The sequence below is a fragment of the Rhinolophus sinicus genome, chromosome 2 (assembly GCF_057876585.1).
Source record: "Rhinolophus sinicus isolate RSI-liver-muscle chromosome 2, RSI-T2T, whole genome shotgun sequence".
Lineage (NCBI taxonomy): Eukaryota > Metazoa > Chordata > Mammalia > Chiroptera > Rhinolophidae > Rhinolophus > Rhinolophus sinicus.
In genome coordinates this window covers 7,078,896-7,095,797 of record NC_142502.1, presented here as the reverse complement: position 1 = coordinate 7,095,797, position 16,902 = coordinate 7,078,896, and the positions used below count along the sequence as shown (strand labels likewise).

Sequence of the window (16,902 nt, the reverse complement as noted above, 5' to 3'; positions counted from 1 at the left end):
TCATCGGGCCCCAGGTACTAGTGACACAAGCCCTAGCCATAGTCAGGGACTAAGAGAGAAGAGCTATGTTCTATCTTGATCTGTCTCAACTTCTTTTTGATGGCACCCACGTGTGGGAGTTTTTGTACAGGTGATAGGTCTGGTTCAGCTTCACTCCAACAGGTTCTCTGTCATGTAGACCCCCTGCACCTGTCTAGGTGTGTCCATGCCTCTGTTCGGCGCGCCTGCCCCTTTGCCAGGTTCCTTTGGTCAGTTGTGCAGCCACTGGGGCACCCTCGTTCATGCTTCCTCACCGTAACCCCTAAGATCAGCTGTGCCTCTACCTTAGAAATGTCCTGATGAAAAGGGGACACCAGTGTCCAAATTCACCCCTAATGTTCAGGGTGCAGAGGTCCTGTGACTCCCTTTCTCCAAGAGCATGAGAGGGGAGCAAAATGGGAAAGGATCGAGCTGAACATTCTGGTAAAGCCTCAGACAGCTCTTATTTCGCCCCCATCGCCCCCTTCCATATTTCCTGAAGGGAAAGCACAGCCTATCCAGAACATGAGCCTCTCCACCTTTGAGCCAGACTTTGGGGAATCCATAATCTTGCCTTTAGTAGCAGGGACTCCACTAGCTGAAGTGGGAGGGTGAATGAGAAAGGATTTCAGCCTTCATGTTCTACTGCTATTTATCGAATAGTGCGGTACTGACTATCCTCCGGGTGCTAAGCCTGTTCTGAGTTAGGTGTAGAACCAGCCATCACTCCCATCCTCAGGAGCTCTGTCACAGTCCCGGGGAGCCTGCTGCCCTGGAAGGATAGTGGTGTCTGCGAGTGCTGGCGGGAAGACCTGAGGCCACCCAAAGACTGGAGTCTGGGCTCAAAGTACGAAACCCAGAGAGCAGGGTTTTTCAACCTCAGCACTGTTGACATTTTGGACCAGTTAATTCTCTGTTGCAGGGGCTGTCCTGTGTATTGTAGCATATTTACCCATCTTCCTGGCCACCACCCACTAGATGCCAGTAGCACTCACCCACTTCCAGTTTTGACAACCAAAACTGTCTCAAATATTACCAAATGTCCCCTGCCCCCCAAATCACAACCCCTCCTTTCACCCCCCCATCTGAGAACCACTGTCCTAGAGGTAAAACTATTACAAAAATGAGGAGTAAGATCAGAGACCAAGAAGGGAACAGCAGAAGATGAGAAATGTCTGGCTCCACCCTGACATGCCAGATGGGTGATGCATGGGGCACAGTTTGCTCACTGCAGGTGACAATACTCCAGCTCTCCATGTTCAAGTCTACTCAGCCTCAACACAGTCCTGACCTGAAGTTTGCTCTGATGAGCTTACGATTCATAGGAAGACAAATAACCTCTAAGGAAAAATAAGAAGTGCTTAGAACTTGTTACAAAGAAAAAACAGTTGGTGAAAACCAATAAATTATAACAAAGTTAGGCTGAATGATGACAACAATCTGGGAAAGAATTGTGTACCTGCAAAAAAAATGAAAAGATATGTACTCCATCACCCACAACTTTCTGAATCAAAAGGGTAAATGCAGTTGTGAACAATTACGAATGTCATTCGTCAGGCATTGTTTGAACAGCTGTGTGCAAAATATTGGGTATTGGGCAAAGGGGGGAAACAGGATAGTGAACCAGAATAGTGAACGAGATATTCAATTGGGGGAAGGAAGATTAACAACACACACACAAAATAATAATAATAACAGCTATTATTTATTGAATACCTATATGCCAAAATCTTTACTAATTGGTTTTGTTTAATCCTCATGAATAGTTTGCCAAGTTTTACAAATAAACCAAGATTCAGAAAGATTAAGTAATTTCCCCCAAGTCACTGAGCTAGAAACAAATACAGGATTTAAACCTAAGTCAACTTGATCTCAAGGCCCATGCTTTTCCACCCTACCATGTTGTTCCAGGCGGAATAAATATATTGAGTTGGTGCAAAAGTAATTGCAGTTTAAAAGGTTACAAATAACTGAAAAAAACCGCAATTACTTTTGCACCAACCTATAGTAGAAGCTTTTTTTTTTTTTTTAATTTTTATGGGGAAGTATTGGGAAGCAGTGTGTTTTTCTAGGGCCCGTCAGCTCCAAGTCGTTGTCCCGCAATCTAGTTGTGGAGGGCGCAGCCCACTGACCCATGTGGGAATCGAACACGGCAACCCTGTTGTTCAGAGCTCATGTTCTAACCAACTGAGCCAGCCAGCCGCCCCTGAAGCTTTTTAATGCATAGTCCACTTCAACGACTTTCCAGATTAACAGACATACTGTAGGTCCTCTGTGGGACGAACTGAGAGAGGCCCATAGCCCTCCAATGATCAGGGCCTGGTCACTCACTACTGCCCCCAACAGTTGAGTTGGATGCTTACCAAGAGTCAGAGGTAGGTGTCTCCCAAACAGATTTATGCCTAATTTTACTTGTTACTGAAATTGTGTAATCTAAGTAAGAAATGAGTTTGAAAAAAGTTATTTTAACAAATACTAAATGAAATGCTTTGTAAAGTCTCAATAAAGGTAAGCCACTAAAAATAATCGTGTTCAGTTAGATGTGGGCAAAAGAAATATATAAAATCGGGAAAATAATTAAACAATTAGAGGATCAGCTTGCTTTGCTGGTGTCTTTAAGGTCCCACTTCAGACAATTGAAAATGTAACTTACAGATAATGCATTATGAGTGTGGTGATGGTAGGTAGATACAGTCATTTTCTGGCTCTTCATCCCAAAAGTATTGAATGAATATATATTTGCATGTTTTAAGTTAAAATGCATTGTTTCAGGTAAGTATGTGACATTTTATTCTGACTCCAACTTTTTTGATCACAAGGGAAAAAAAGACGTCGTCTCTTAGTGCTAAGTGAAGAACAAATATGTATCTCCGTGAGCACACCCTGGAAGCTGTTTAAATGTCTGGTCTGTGCTGGCACACAAAACTCTTGGTTGTATAAATTCTGGGGTCTGTGGTGTCTCAGATCAGTCTGAGCTGTCTTTCCACTTGGGCCATGGCACTCATATGCAGACCGCTGCTACTCCATCTTTTTTTTTTTTTTTTTTTTTACCAGCTTTATTGAGGTATAGTCGACAAAATTGTGAGAGAGTGGAAAAAAAATAAATGCCTGGTCTTTGGATGTAACGTCTATTTTTGTTAAAATTTGACTTTCTATTGGCCTACTTTTCTTTCAGTTTCACCGTAACCTTTTCAAGTCCAAAGGGGAGATTTGGTTTTCTCTTCTTAAGGTTCCCTGGAGCACAATGTAGTCTCCCAGTTGTTAGACTGAACTCCTTGTGACAAACCCTCGGTGACAGAGTGGTCTCCAAAACCAGGAGACAAAGAGTCCACTTCAAACAACTCAGGCAAGACAACAGTAGTCAAAGTAAGATCCCACCCCCCGCAGGCACCCCCACAAGCCATTACCATGGACAGTGACCCCACACTTCCTCCCTCCTTCAGCTCAACCCCTGGGAAAGTCAGAAAGCAGAGGACTGGAAGAACAAGGCAGGAAGGTAGGAGCTGCCTGCCAACCCCCCCACCTCGGGCTGCACTGAAGCGGGAGACGTCTCAATGTTAAATCAGAGTCAGAGTTTTATTACGTAGGACTGGGCTTTTAAGACTGAGCCTGCCTTCTGACTTAAAAGAGATGATATGACCTTTTATTACTTAAAAATTAAAAAAAAAAAAAGAAAGTCATGGGACCAGCGTTTTGGGCCAGGGGCAAGGAAAAAACAAGCCCACCAGGCCAATGTAATGACAGTGGGTGACAAAAGGGAAGTCAAGTTGTGATCACATCCCATGATGGATGAATCACTGGTACTTAATGTACTGTAACACATCAACACTACGTTTACCAGAAATTCTTCCTTATTTCTGGTATCTGAATGGAATTCCACCAGGTTTCCAGCACTAATTTGTTTGTTTTTTTTTCCCCTATGAGTCTGTTTCATGGGTCAGTTCAGTGGGGATTTCAGAGCTTATGCCATCATCTTGCGTAAGGGCACCCAACCCCAATCAGAACAAATGTGATTTTTAAAATTAGAAAATAGTAAGCAAAGTTATAACATTGGTTCTTGTAGACGTTTTATGGCTTCCTGGGTTGTTTTCAAATGTTTCTTGAAATTCTTTTAGAAGAGTGTTAAGAGGAACACTAGCTGCTTTGACAGATAAATTCCCACTTCTCCAGAGTTTCCATGCCCATCACAGTCCAGCGTGCCTGTTCCCTGCCTTTCCCTCCATCAGCTGGCAGGTAGGAAAAGAATGAGAAAGGCTGTTTTGGGCCCAGCCTGGAAAGTCATATACCCCATCTGCTCACATACTATTATCTGGAACTCAGCCATGTGGCCACATCTGACTGCAAGAGAAGTGGGACCATGTAGCTCACCTCTCTGACCAGGAAGAAGAGAAAATGGGCTTGGTGAGCATTTAACAAGTCCAGTCACACACACACAAAAAAAGACAAAGTGTATTTAAGGATTGTAATAAATATTAAGATGCAAATTAATATTCACAGGATACCAAGAAATGTGATGACATAAGTCTATTAGTCATGTAGGGCAGGAAAATGTTTCTTCTGCTCTTCTAGGGTCTTTTGGCTGGTCTAATACAGAAATTGACCTAAGACAAATTAACAGGAGAAAAAAATATAATTTCATACACATGGAAGCCCAAAGATATGCGAGTCAAGATCAAGGCAGGCAGTCGAGGCTCATATGCCATCCTGAGCTAAGGAATGGGGCTTCCGTGGGGAGGAGGGTAATTCACGGCATGATAAGAAGAGATGTTTGGTAATTAGATGTTTGCCCTGCCATACAGGTAGGCTTTTCAGATAAAAAGTTGTCTCTGGCAATAGCTCTCTTTCTGGACCAGGCCTCCTGTCTAAATTCTTTTAGGTAGTAGATAAGCGAGAGGTAAAAGTTTTTCTCGAGCCTGCTGCGCCTTGATTGACTTTAGCTCAGGATAATCTACATGCCAAAGTGGCACATTTTGGGTTGGCATATTCTGTTCCCCTTCAGTCACTTTCTAAAGAATTTAGAAACGCAATAAATGCAAACTTTAGCTAAATGCCTAAATGGCCAATTGGTACGTATGATGAATATTTGGTCAAAGACAAATAGCATCATTACAGAATGAACTTTAGAAATTCAAGAATAAATCTGAAGCTTTAGTCAAAATAAATAAAATTATTCTCTTATTACAACATTTAGTAGTAGTAGTTTGGATTAAAATTAATTTTAAACATGAGGTTATAATAATTTCTCAGCACGTCAGCTGCTAGGTTACCACTGAGGTCATTACTGTCCCTCATGATGTGACTCCAGCTTTTCCAAAGGCCAAGGCTGAAGCCACACACACAGTGAATTTTGGAAAATACTTAGGTCAAAGCCATACAGTGGTTTATCCTTTATAAAAGTATTAAATATTTATTATCTCTTTAATACCTTCTAGAAAGATTCCTACACAGAACAAGCATGTTTATCTGCTGGCAATTAACCAGTATATCTTGCTCGTTCCCTATTTTCAATGTCTGAGGCCCTGGAATACTTCCTGGCCCTCGCCAGAACCTTCTAGGGGCTGGATCCCCTTCTCTGTGGCTGGGCGTCCTGCCGGAGTCCTACTTGGATTTATCTAGCCAACACCACCACAGGGCCCCACCTCTATCCTGTAGCACCTCCAGGGTTCCCTCGCTGCTGGGTCCAGCTCAGGGAAAGCGTCTCTGGAAACTTTTGTTTGCCTAAACACACCGGAGTTTCCATGCCTGCTGGACATAGCCTTGGACAGCGTGATTTTCCTCATTAAGAAAGCCTCGGTGGCCACTGCAGCCCATTTTAGCTGCCTCCTACCCAGACTCGCCCTCGTTACATTTGGTTATTCTTCTTTCCTGGCGGAAGTGCTATTCAAACTTCTTGGATCTTCTGGCTATATGGAGCTTTTAGTTCCTAAGCACACGACAAAATCCCCTGCCCCTGGGTCTTAGCTTTCTCCCACCGAGAGAGAGACTTGTTATTCAGCTCAAGGGTCTACGGGTACAACATAAGGATATCACAAACAGGGACACTTGTGTTTATCATAACATCAGTCTGATGAGATGAAACATCCTTTGAGTCACATTCTCTGCAGCAGTTGTACCATTATTTTGCTAAAGGTTTCTAGTATTGCGTGTGTCCCTAAGGGAAGACTGTCGTGTATGTTTGAAACTAGATTGTGAAATAAGTTTAACTCATCCAAGTTGAGGCTTTACCCCATCCCATCTGCTGTCATTCAACTTCTCTGTGCCTCCGCTGTCCCACTTGTCAAATAGGACCAATATAAGCCCTTACTCCCTTAGATGCCTGGTTGTGAGAAGCAATGAAACAACACAGGTAAATTATCCAGCAAAGTGTTAGCCATCATTTCCCATCTCTCCTTCTGTCTACACCTTTCTCCATATTCTTTTTTGTCTCTAGAAACACAGTGAGACCTCAGATTTCCCTGAGTCCCCACTAGGTGACATGTCTTTAGATTTTTCCCTCCTCAAGAGGGATGAGCCCAGCTTTGACCTGGAACATTCTAGCACATTCCATTTGGGCTTCATCAGTCCCTTCTGCTTACTGTACACCAGTCTCCCGGCCCCGGCTGGGTGTGGGTAGTTATCTTCCAAGAGCCCATTTTGTCTTAGATTTGACCCAGGGCTCGGAAGCACAGCATTTACATTTTTCGTTTTTGTTCCATCACTGGAAGGTGCTCTTTCCCAGAGTCCTATAAAGTGCTTCCTGTTTAGGAATTTGTTGGAAAGGTGTACCAAATGACTCTGATTCAGGGTGCCCAGGATGTGAGATAACTGTGCCCTGGTGTCACCCTGATTCACCACCTCCTGGGTCACCGGTGCTTTGACCAAAATCCTGTGTTGGCTAAACAGAGTGGTTGCTGCCCAAAGTTTTCTCTCTTGCTGGGCTGTCCCTTCCTGGGTCCTTTGGTTACAGGAACTAGACTTTTGTTGGGGCACATGTTTTGTCTACGCGTGTTTGTATTTCCAGATTGCCCACTTCTTGGGTTTATGAAGCAAAAAGAAAGCCCAGAGAACTCACCTCATCATCCTTGGGTCCTTAGCCAGTGTGCCTCCTTGTACTTGTTTCATAGAAAACGTCCAGGATTTCTGGATGTGCTATATGAGAGGAACTCCATTTCCCCAGAATTAGAAACCTCCCAGAATTGTAATAGGAGCAGGTTTGCTTGCTGTGTGGAACGAGGTTTTGATGGGTGGCAGGGGACCAACTAGAAGACTGTTGCAGTGGCCCATGGGAAAAAATGAAGACCTGGATGTGGCTGGTAGCACTGGACACAGAAGAGTAGGACAAAGAAAATATTTAGGAGGTTAGTAAAGGCAAGAAAGAGCAATGAACATAAGTCTTATGTTGTTCCTCACAGATGTCTCTAGCAGGCGGTCAGCATGTTCAATAGAACTGCCTGAAGCCCAGTGCTCTTCTCTGAACTGTACAGACCTGCAATTCGTCCAGGGTGAAACAGGCACATGGCTTTTGGACGGACTGTCTCCTGAGCTCGTGGGCCTTTAATTTACGGGGAATAAAGAGCTGTCCGTTTTAAAAATTAGAAGAGGTTTCACTGAGAGTTCAACCCAGTAGAATTCACCTGTTGCACGCTAGGTTAAACACATTTAGCAAGCCGCAGAGGCAAACAGAATAGTATTTTGAAAAGTTCTAAAAACAAGATTGTCCAAGCCCCTTACCTTTTTAATGTAGCTAGGTCTTTGGTTTTCTGGAAGTGAATAATGGTATTTAAATATTTGCTTTATCATATTGCTGAGCAAAGAGATGTGATCATAATATAATGCAAAAACAATAAAGCAAAATGCCACAAGGAGAACAATTATTTTTGATTCATGGGTTCAGTAAAGGAAACCAATTCATATACTGAGACTTCAACTATTCAACTATCTGCAGGTGAATGCTTTATTATATATATTTTTTTCCTGAGAAAAACACAGCTTTGCTGATACTTTTCCATTTTCTTTAACTTGTTTATCTTGTAAATACTCTTTTTTCTCGAACTGTGTAAGTCAGAAGGTGTTTGGCCACGGGTAACAGAAATCCTGATAGGCAGTGGCTTAAAATACAAGGACATTTCTATTTTACCTCATAAAAAGCCCAATGACTGGCAGTCCCAGGGTTAGTTTGGAAGCTTAACAGTGTCACCAGGATTAGGGATTTCCACGCTCTACTCTGCTTTCTCAGCAGGCTGGCTTCTGTTTCCCCACCTGGTGCCTCATGATCATAAGTCTCTATAGACGCAAGCATCACCACCTCTCCTAGCCTGTGAAGAGACAAGAAGGAACAGAGGGGGAACAAAGCGCTTTCTCCTCACGCACATCTCTCTTATCAGAGAAGAAAATCTTTCTCAGAAACCCCACAAGATTTCCTCCGGTCCTAGCCAGAACTGGTCAACTGGCTAATTCCATCTGGAAGAAGAATGATTTGGTAAAGAAGATCCCAGTACCCAGAATTGACCAGGGGTTCTCATCAGAGGCATCCTGACAATCCAGGGGTTTTGGAAATATAGAGAGAGTGCTTTCAGTTGTCATACAGATAGAGAGGTGTTATTGGCATTTCGTGGGTTGGTCTAGCGATGCTAAATGTCCTAAAATGCACAGAACACTTCTACACACAAAAAAAATTCATCCTACACCAAATACTAATACCACTCCTGTTAAGAAACACTGCTTTAGAGCAGCCATAATTTATCTCCTGGGTTTGTTATCAAATTCAGGTTCGGCTGCTTGCCACTCATAAGCCAATGATCGAGAGACATTGGTGGAGAGAGGGTTGGTGGAGAGAAAAGTAGGTTTATTCAAAATGTCGGCATTCTCAGAAGATGGCGAGCTATTGTCTCCAAGACCAACTTCCCCATTCCTAGAAGAGTCAGGAGGTTTTATAGATACACAAGAAGAAGCAGAACAAAAGGGGAGTTAGTCATGCGACTCCTTGGTTCTGACATCCAGGAGAAGTCTTCTGGGGTCCAGTTTGTTCTGCAATGGTTGTCTTGAACCTGGTCTTAGGGGTGATTCATATGTCATCTGACAGAAAATTGCAGTCCAGAATTGCATCCAGGTTGCTGGTGTCCAGGATGGCTGAGGGCTAACTTAATTTCTTTCAAGTCAGTGTTTGGCGATTAACCAGATTAACAAGGTATGCATGTAGCCTTGAGAAAACATAGTGATTGAATCAGGTAAGAGGGAAAGGAAAAATAAAAAAATAAAAATAAATTGTTAAATCCTGAAAAGTACACCATCAATCACCCTTACAGGCTAAAGACATTATGACTCAAATACAATCAAGGGACCATCAGCAAGAAGAGGAACATGGCTCCAACAATGTACCCTGATACCCTGCTGGAAGCTGGAAGGAGCACAGCAACGCTCCTTTAGTCTTTAGTCATGCTGGCATACCTAATCCTTTTCAGAAAGTGTTGAATGGCTGACAAGGAAATAACTACAGAAGTTAAGATAGAGATAATGTCTCCAAGCACTGCCTCTAGTTTTCTAATAAAGGGATTTCCCAGTAACTAGACAAGCCTATTTCCAAGAAGTGGTTCTGAGTTCCCCACACCTCTATTATCTCTGCTCCCTGCCCCCACCAAGGATTGGGAATGATTAAATCCAACTGTATACTCACATTTGGGGGATAAAGTCTCCTTTGTAGACCCTGTACTTAGTACAATGTGGCAGGTCTTTAGTAAATGTTTCTTGGGTATATGACAAAAACATTGATTCAAAACAATACAGGGAAACAAAGCCTAGAAAATGTTCAGCATTACGTTCAAGGATATAGGTACAATGAAATAGCAATTTTACAATAGTATTAGTAAAAGCTATGCTAGAAATCTAATTATATTATTTTAAAAATATTTTTTAGAATGCCAGTGGAGTTCTTTGTGGTCCACAAAGAAAATGAAGGCTAGACAGCTAGATGGAATGTCCAGAGAGCACCGAGCCCAGTTTGGGCCCAGGAAATGAAACTTAGTGTTATTCTTACTGCCTGGCAACTTAGGATGTTCTAGATCTAAGCATGCTTACAATTACAGCCCCCCAAATGCTTAAAGAATAATTTAGTAAGTGCTACCTTACAAATAGTACATTAAAATAATGTATCACCTGCTTCATGGAGAAATTATTTAATTGAATAATTTAATGAAAAATAATTAAATAATCAAATAAAAAAGAAAATGAAGACTAAACATCATTAGCTTTAATTATGGTTTAAAATGTTAAATGTTAACAATCTGAATGATTAGGTACATTGGTTTGGCATATTGCATTCCTGCTCACAGAAAAATTCTGTAAGAAAGTCAGCGTAAAACACAGTGGCTGAGAAAGAGAAAACTAGTCTAGAAAGTTTGGTTTAGCTCCGGTATCTGTAAAACCACAAAGCTCTATTTTTGACACATAATAAGCTAAATAAATAACCTCTCTAAAGCGAGTTACTAATTAGGAGATAACCTGGTGAGGAAGAATGGAAACAGCACTGCAGACAGAAAGAATGGACTGAGCAAAGGTACCAGCTCCTGGGAGAGCATGACATGCTCAGGGTCACACCAGCTGAGCTCAGGGGGTGTCCATGAATCACCACCAACTTCTTTCACCGCCAATTCTGCCCATGTCAAGGACCCCTGGACTTTTTGAGTGCCAAGGACAAAGGCCAGACTTACTGCAAATGACTTTTTCTTTCTTTCTCTCGTCTCCCTAGTCATACTTTATCAGGTGGTTCCTATATCGAAGTATTAGGTTGGTGCAAAAGTAATTGTGGTTTAAAAGGTTAAAAACAATTGCAAAAACCACAATTACTTCTGCACCAACGTAATAGTAGGAATATAGGTTTTAGGCTAAGTAGTAGGCTGATGGGAAAGAAATGGCCAATTTACTTAACATCAATCTAACTTGATAGCATGTGCTATTTAAAACAGTAATGGGCAAGTAACTTTCATCATACTTCGATATCTTACTTGAAATTGTAGCTTGAGCTGGCATGGCTATTGGCACTGAGGGCTATGCTAGGCCTAACTCAGGTGCTCGAGAAATATTTATTGTTGATAGTTGCATAAAGTTTGTTGTGGAGAATAATTCGTTTTGCAGGTATTGTTAGATATGCACTACTATGCTTTCTTCTGTATTTTCTGTAAATTAGAGGTTGTCCCACTATTTCAGATTCTAAATTTGATTGTTTGGTCAGGAGGTGACCACCAGATGGCTCCACTATAGAAGTGTGTTCTTTTACAATTAGATAACCTGTGGAGTGACATTTTGGTGCCACATGAATACTCACCTTTCTCAGCAATCTGACATCTAAAGGTTTTTAAGTCCATTCATAATCCTTGCCTGAACCAATTATGTGCTTAGAATTTGCATAATAGTCATTTTCTAATTAAATAATTTATTCTACATATATTTGCCAGCACCCTATTGTAAATATTTTTTCCTCGTCAACCAGGTGTGAACAATTCTCCTTTTTTAAAAAAGGCAGCACAAGGAAAAGTGACGAGTTGCCCTTCGTAGTCGGCCAGGAATGAGTATGCAGCCACCCTCCTGCCTGGCCGGCCACCATCACGCGTCCTCAGAAACGTCAGCTGCGGTATCCGGAGCCTGAGGGCCAACCTACCACTAGGTCCTCAATAAAGTGGAGCTCATGCTGCCTGAGAAACTGAGGCCGTTATACTACCACCCGGCAGGTCCCAAAACAGTTTTTTTCTGGGCTCCAATTATGAAATGGGGGTTGGTGTGTGCTGGATTGGCTGACACGGCCAGACCTGCGGAAAAACTCAGCACAGCTCAATCTGCTGTTCTGATGGCTACAGGGCTTATTTGGTCAAGATACTCACTTGTCATTATTCCAAAACACTGGAGTCTGTTTGCTGTTAATTTCTTCGTTGGGGAAGCAGGAGCCTCCCAGCTCTTTCGTATTTGGAGATATAACCAAAACTACAAGCTAAAGCAAACAAATAAGAGCTCTTGATTATTTGAACAACCTAGATGTGAATATAATGGCTGGGACTCGGTTTGATTAATTATTTGGTTATTGGTAAGGTGATGCTAACTGTGCTCTTGACTGGAAGGCATAAAAAAAAAATCTAAGTTAACTGGGAGCTAGTACTTGATTCAGCAGAAAAATAAAGCAAAATTTTAATTACAGTGTCTCTTTACACATGACTTAAGGAACGTATCTATGGATATTAGTAACATTTTTTTCTTACTGTTTGCCCATAATAAATCATACTTGTTCATATAAACAAACAAAAAGGCAGGGCAAATACTATTTTTCCCTTTAACAATTAATTTTCAGAGTTAGAAGTTGGTGTAATAGTCATTTCTAATGATGGGAAAATAGTCTGCTGCCCCCTTTCTCTCACATCAAGTATAACTATAGAGATACAGATTTTTATCTATTCAGTATTTACAATCAATTGTAGTCATTTTCTTTTTAATGCTAACATTGCCCTAAACTTGGTCTGTGGTAGACCCTTTAGACTGGCTTGTCTTTTTAAAATTTACTTTTGCAGACTGAATATACAAATGACAGGAGACAACCACCTATAAAGATGGAAGTCTGACCCACCACCTGCAGCAAAGTGCTCAGGAAACTGACCCCCCTAATCTACAGTAACCAGCCCAGGAAGCCACCCTCCTATAAGTCAAACTTGGAGAAAGTCAGACTGCTATCTCTAGTAATCCATGTAGTTAAAGGAATCTTCTATAAAAATCAGCTCAAAATGGCCAGGACTTGATTAATAACTGACAGCATCCCTAATTTCTGTCCCTGATTCCGACTCAGGACCAATCAGAGAAAGTAATACATGCACCCCTAACCTATCACATGACGCCCCCACCTCCAGTCAGCTACCTCCAGCTTCCCCAAGCCAACGACCTCCACCCATCAGGTCACCCCTGGAGCCGCCCCTTTCTTCACTGAGGAGCTCTCCCCTCTTCTGCCCACCTTTGCGTCTCTGCCAAATGCAAACAATGAAGGCTGACTCCCTTGCTACAGCAAACTCTGAATACGCAGCCTTTGTTTTTCTCATTTTGTTGGTCTTCATTCATTTCCACAATTTATTGACGGATAATTTACATACATATGAGGGTATAATTTTTATGAGGTACAATTTACATTAAGTGCACCCATTTTTAGTGGTACCGTTTAATGAATTTTGACATACATACCTGGCCAACCATCACCCTCATCATGATGTAGAATATTTTCATCACCCCAAAGTTTCCCCATGTTCCTTTCCAGTCGATTCCTGCTTCTTTCTCCTCCTAGCCTAGCATGGATTTGACTTCTATCCCTATAGGTTAGTTTTGCCTGTTCTACGTCCTGCTGACATACCTCCATTAGCCTAAACACTTCCTTTGCATTCAGGAACAACAAATTGTCTGATTTATCTTGTACTTCCCCTGCCCCATAACGAGTCAGCCTTCTCCAAGGTGCTCTGGATCTATTTAGTGGGAAATGGAATTGGAATTAGTGGGAAGTGGAAATGGAATTTTGGAACACGATCTAGTTGGCAAGTCTGCTCATTGCTACTGTAAGGTGACCAGCCATCCTGGTTGGTTCCAATTTTAACACTGAAAGTCCAGCATCCCAGGAAATCCTTTCAGTCCCTGGCAAACTGGGACAATTGGTCAACCTAGGGCTTCTAGGCCCTTTCAGTACTTAAAAGTAGGACATTTCTTTTAAAAATCATGTGCTCAAATTCATATTTCTGATTTAAACACAATACAGGTTTTTTTCTGAACTTCCTTGATCTTATATTTGTATCTCATTTTCTCTTACACTGAAAGTTTTGTACATTATAACATTAAAATATTTGTTATCCCACAATATACATAGGTTCAAAACAACAGCAACAATATTACCAGTAATTATAAACCACTGAGTGAAGCTGAAGATTCCTCTACAGTTCTTTTTCATGAACTGGGGAATAATTCTTTTCTCTGTTTAACAACATAGTTATGTTACCAATTTGACCTAATTCAATTTGCCTTAAACTTTGTGTTTATACTTGTTTCCTTCTTTACTTTTTTGGCTATGTAAAACTTTACAAGTTCAAAGCCAGAGGAGGTTTGCTTCTTCTATTTCTTTCCCCTCCACCCTTCCCCACCACCTCTATAGATAATCATTTTTATTCCTACAACAGCCTTCCAATTTTCCATATAACCTGGGACTTACTGCAAAGCAACACAAAAATAATATCCTCATTCTTTTTTTATGGCTGCATTGTATTCCTCTATATGAATGTACCATGTCCAACCAGTTTCCTATGAACGGAAATTGGGTTATTTCCAAACTTTTGTTATGACAAATAACACTGCAATAAATACCTTGCCTACATTTTGTTTCTATTTGTGAAGGTGAAGATTAGGGTTAGAAGTGGAATTTGGAGCTACATGAATAAATGCATATGGAATTTTGGTACTCCATATAGGGCTCCAATCATTTTCCTATTCCCACCAGGAAATTTAGGAGAACTGTTTATCCAGAGCCTTGTTTCAATGTGCACTCCATTATAAATAAGGACAAATAGCCTTTTAAGGACCACTGCTATTCTTTCCTGTTAATTGTTCATGTTTTTGCCCCTTTTTCTCGTTGGATTTTGGTCATTTTCTTTTCCGTTTTGAAGAGTTCCTCTGATGTAAGTCGCAAGTATTTTCTCCACACTGATCTAACTTGCTGGGAATATACCATGATCCCTTTGACCACCTGGAGCATACTTTAATCTTATCCTTATAGATCACCTCATTCCAGGACACCTCCTTTGGGGATGAACAACTTTGGTAAAGCCGGATAAGGGCAGACCAATCGAAAGAATTACCTAACCCTTGTAGGTAAGTGTAAGACTGTTTCACGCTTACTGGTAACACCATCATTTTTATGCAATGGTCCGGGTGACACAAAGTTCTGCGTTAAGGAGTGTATTCGAATTACAAAACTTATTTTACCGGGGTCATTTACATCACACAGGGTTCGCCTTCCCCTCCTTTCTGAGTTAGCAAGGTGCGCCTCGAGTTGCTGACAAAGGCACAACCTCCATCTGCTAGACAATAGCTCCTCCGTTTCTCCTCGAGATGTCAAGGCAGGAACGGACCACGTGGCTGGGGGCTGCACTTCAAGACGCCAGACGTAACACCGGGATCAGCTCTCAAAACTCGTTAACCGTGAGGCTGAAGGAAGCCTAAGCCCCGCCCACGGCCTCGCTTCCGCGCCTGCACCTGGGCCGCCGGCGTGCGGAAGCATCACAGAGAGGCGTTTTACGTCGACGGCCAATCACGCGCCGCCTTCGCTCAGATTCCTCCGCCAGAGGCTGCCCCGCAGCCGCAGGTGGCCGGCGAGCGCGTCCAGCCATCGCCACCAATCGCGACCCCCGTCGCCCTTCCCGGGATGCCTCGCGGCTGACCTCCGACCTCGTGGCCCGCCCCGCCCTGCGCTCAGTATTTCTCCCGCCCCCGGCGCTCCGGGGGCCGCGGGGCGTGCCCCCGAGGCGCAGCCCCTTCCTCAGCGCTTCGAGGCCCCTGATCCTTCCTCCTTTTCTCTCCGCTTGGGGTCCGGCTGCGGCCGGTGGTCGCATCCCCGTCGGGAGGCCACTGGTCGGTGAGTGGGCCGGACGCGAGACGGACGGGGCGGGAGTGGGCGGGCGGTGGCGCGTTCGGGCGGGGCGCAGGACGGCGGGCGCGAGGGGCGGGAGTAGCGGGAAGGGGGTGGGGCAGCGGAGCTTCGCTTCCTTCCTCAGCGCCATTTTGTGGCAGCGAGACCCGCAAATAAAGGGGTGCGTCGGGGCTGCGGCGGGAGGAGGAGCGCGGGGCCCGGCGGCAGCGCGGTCGGGCGGCCTGGGCGGCGAGCGGGCAGCGCGGCCTCGGCCTATGTGACTGTGCGGCGCCAGCGCGGCCTCTGCCTGGAGAGGTAGGTGCAGGCCGCCGGCGGAAGCGGCCGCAGGACCTCTGGGTCCCGAGGGCTGAGGCGCGGTAGCCCTGACCTGGGAAGGGGTGGGCAGGGGCGCGAAGAGGGGCTCATCGGGGGGCCCGGGCCCGCCGGCCTCCCGTTAGCCGTGCCACCTTCTAGTCTGCGGGGACACTTCCGCCACTCCGAGGCCATTTTATCTCCGTCCTCCGTGCCCGGGGTGTGGTGGGCGCTCCCACGGGTCGGCGAAACCGGGAGTCCGCCCCCTCGGTGCGCGCGCGTCCTGTCCCCGCCTTGGTGTCGCCCCCTCCCACCCCCTTCGGCCACATCCCGAGGACTAGCGGTGCTAACGAGTTAGCAAAGGAAGGAAAGCAGCGTTCGTTGACTCAATTTCACATCGCGCAGTAGGTTGTTGCTGCAGCTGCGTTGTCCTGTAGACTTCTATTTTTAAGTGATTGATGTATTCTGGGTAAAAAAGTAATTTTTTATTGAATTCCAGATTTTCGTGAAATTTTAAAGTCTTCATCTTGAATCCTTGTAAGGCTGTTAGTTCAATTTTTTTTTAATTACGTCTCATTAGGCAGTAGAATAGGGAACACGACTCCCAAGTTCTTGTCTTGATGAAATCAATTGGATGTTTGATCCCAAAGGGCTCTCTCTGTTAAAAATCTTAAATAACCGTGTTTGTATAGTGAAAAACGATTCTTTTGCTCGAGGTAGGATAGTATTTCTATGAGCATGTCATAGTCGTGAATTGTCTATCTAGTTTTCCATCCCTTAGAATTTAGACAATTCCATTGCTGAGGAAGGTTAGTGGAAATCTGGTCTCTCGCCACACATTCACCCGTTTTTTGAATTTGAAGAATTTTGTGTTTTGACCGTTAAGTTTCTGTAATAGGTAAGCATTGTAGATATTTCAAACCCCATTTAAAAACTGTACGAAAATTTTTTCAAGATAGCTG

General features: G+C 43.5%; 2 protein-coding genes across 6 annotated transcripts in view; one reads left to right on the top strand and one right to left on the bottom strand.

Annotated features, from left to right (window-relative positions):
• Positions 1 to 9,220: 9,220 nt before the first annotated feature.
• Positions 9,221 to 15,611, bottom strand: LOC148758735 (uncharacterized). The gene is made up of 2 exons (XM_088795294.1): positions 14,986 to 15,611; positions 9,221 to 11,977 (listed from the first exon to the last, which is right to left on the bottom strand). Exon 1 carries the CDS (start codon positions 15,609 to 15,611, stop codon positions 15,219 to 15,221), a length of 393 nt encoding a protein of 130 aa, XP_088651420.1. The 3' UTR covers positions 9,221 to 11,977; positions 14,986 to 15,218.
• Positions 15,348 to 16,902, top strand: part of WTAP (WT1 associated protein) — a 24,973-nt gene continuing 23,418 nt past the window's right edge. For 2 of the 5 annotated variants that reach the window (XM_019749577.3, XM_019749605.3), the window contains exon 1: positions 15,753 to 15,943. The gene's annotated coding sequence lies outside the window, so the exon portion shown is untranslated. Of the gene's footprint in view, positions 15,635 to 15,752; positions 15,944 to 16,902 lie in introns of those variants that run through there. The other 3 variants (XM_019749596.3, XM_019749584.3, XM_019749591.3) reach the window with 3 other exon arrangements.

Bases quoted from the DNA above. Each gene is read 5' to 3' on its own strand.
- LOC148758735 (XM_088795294.1), bottom strand. From the start codon at position 15,611: ATGCGACCACCGGCCGCAGCCGGACCCCAAGCGGAGAGAAAAGGAGGA.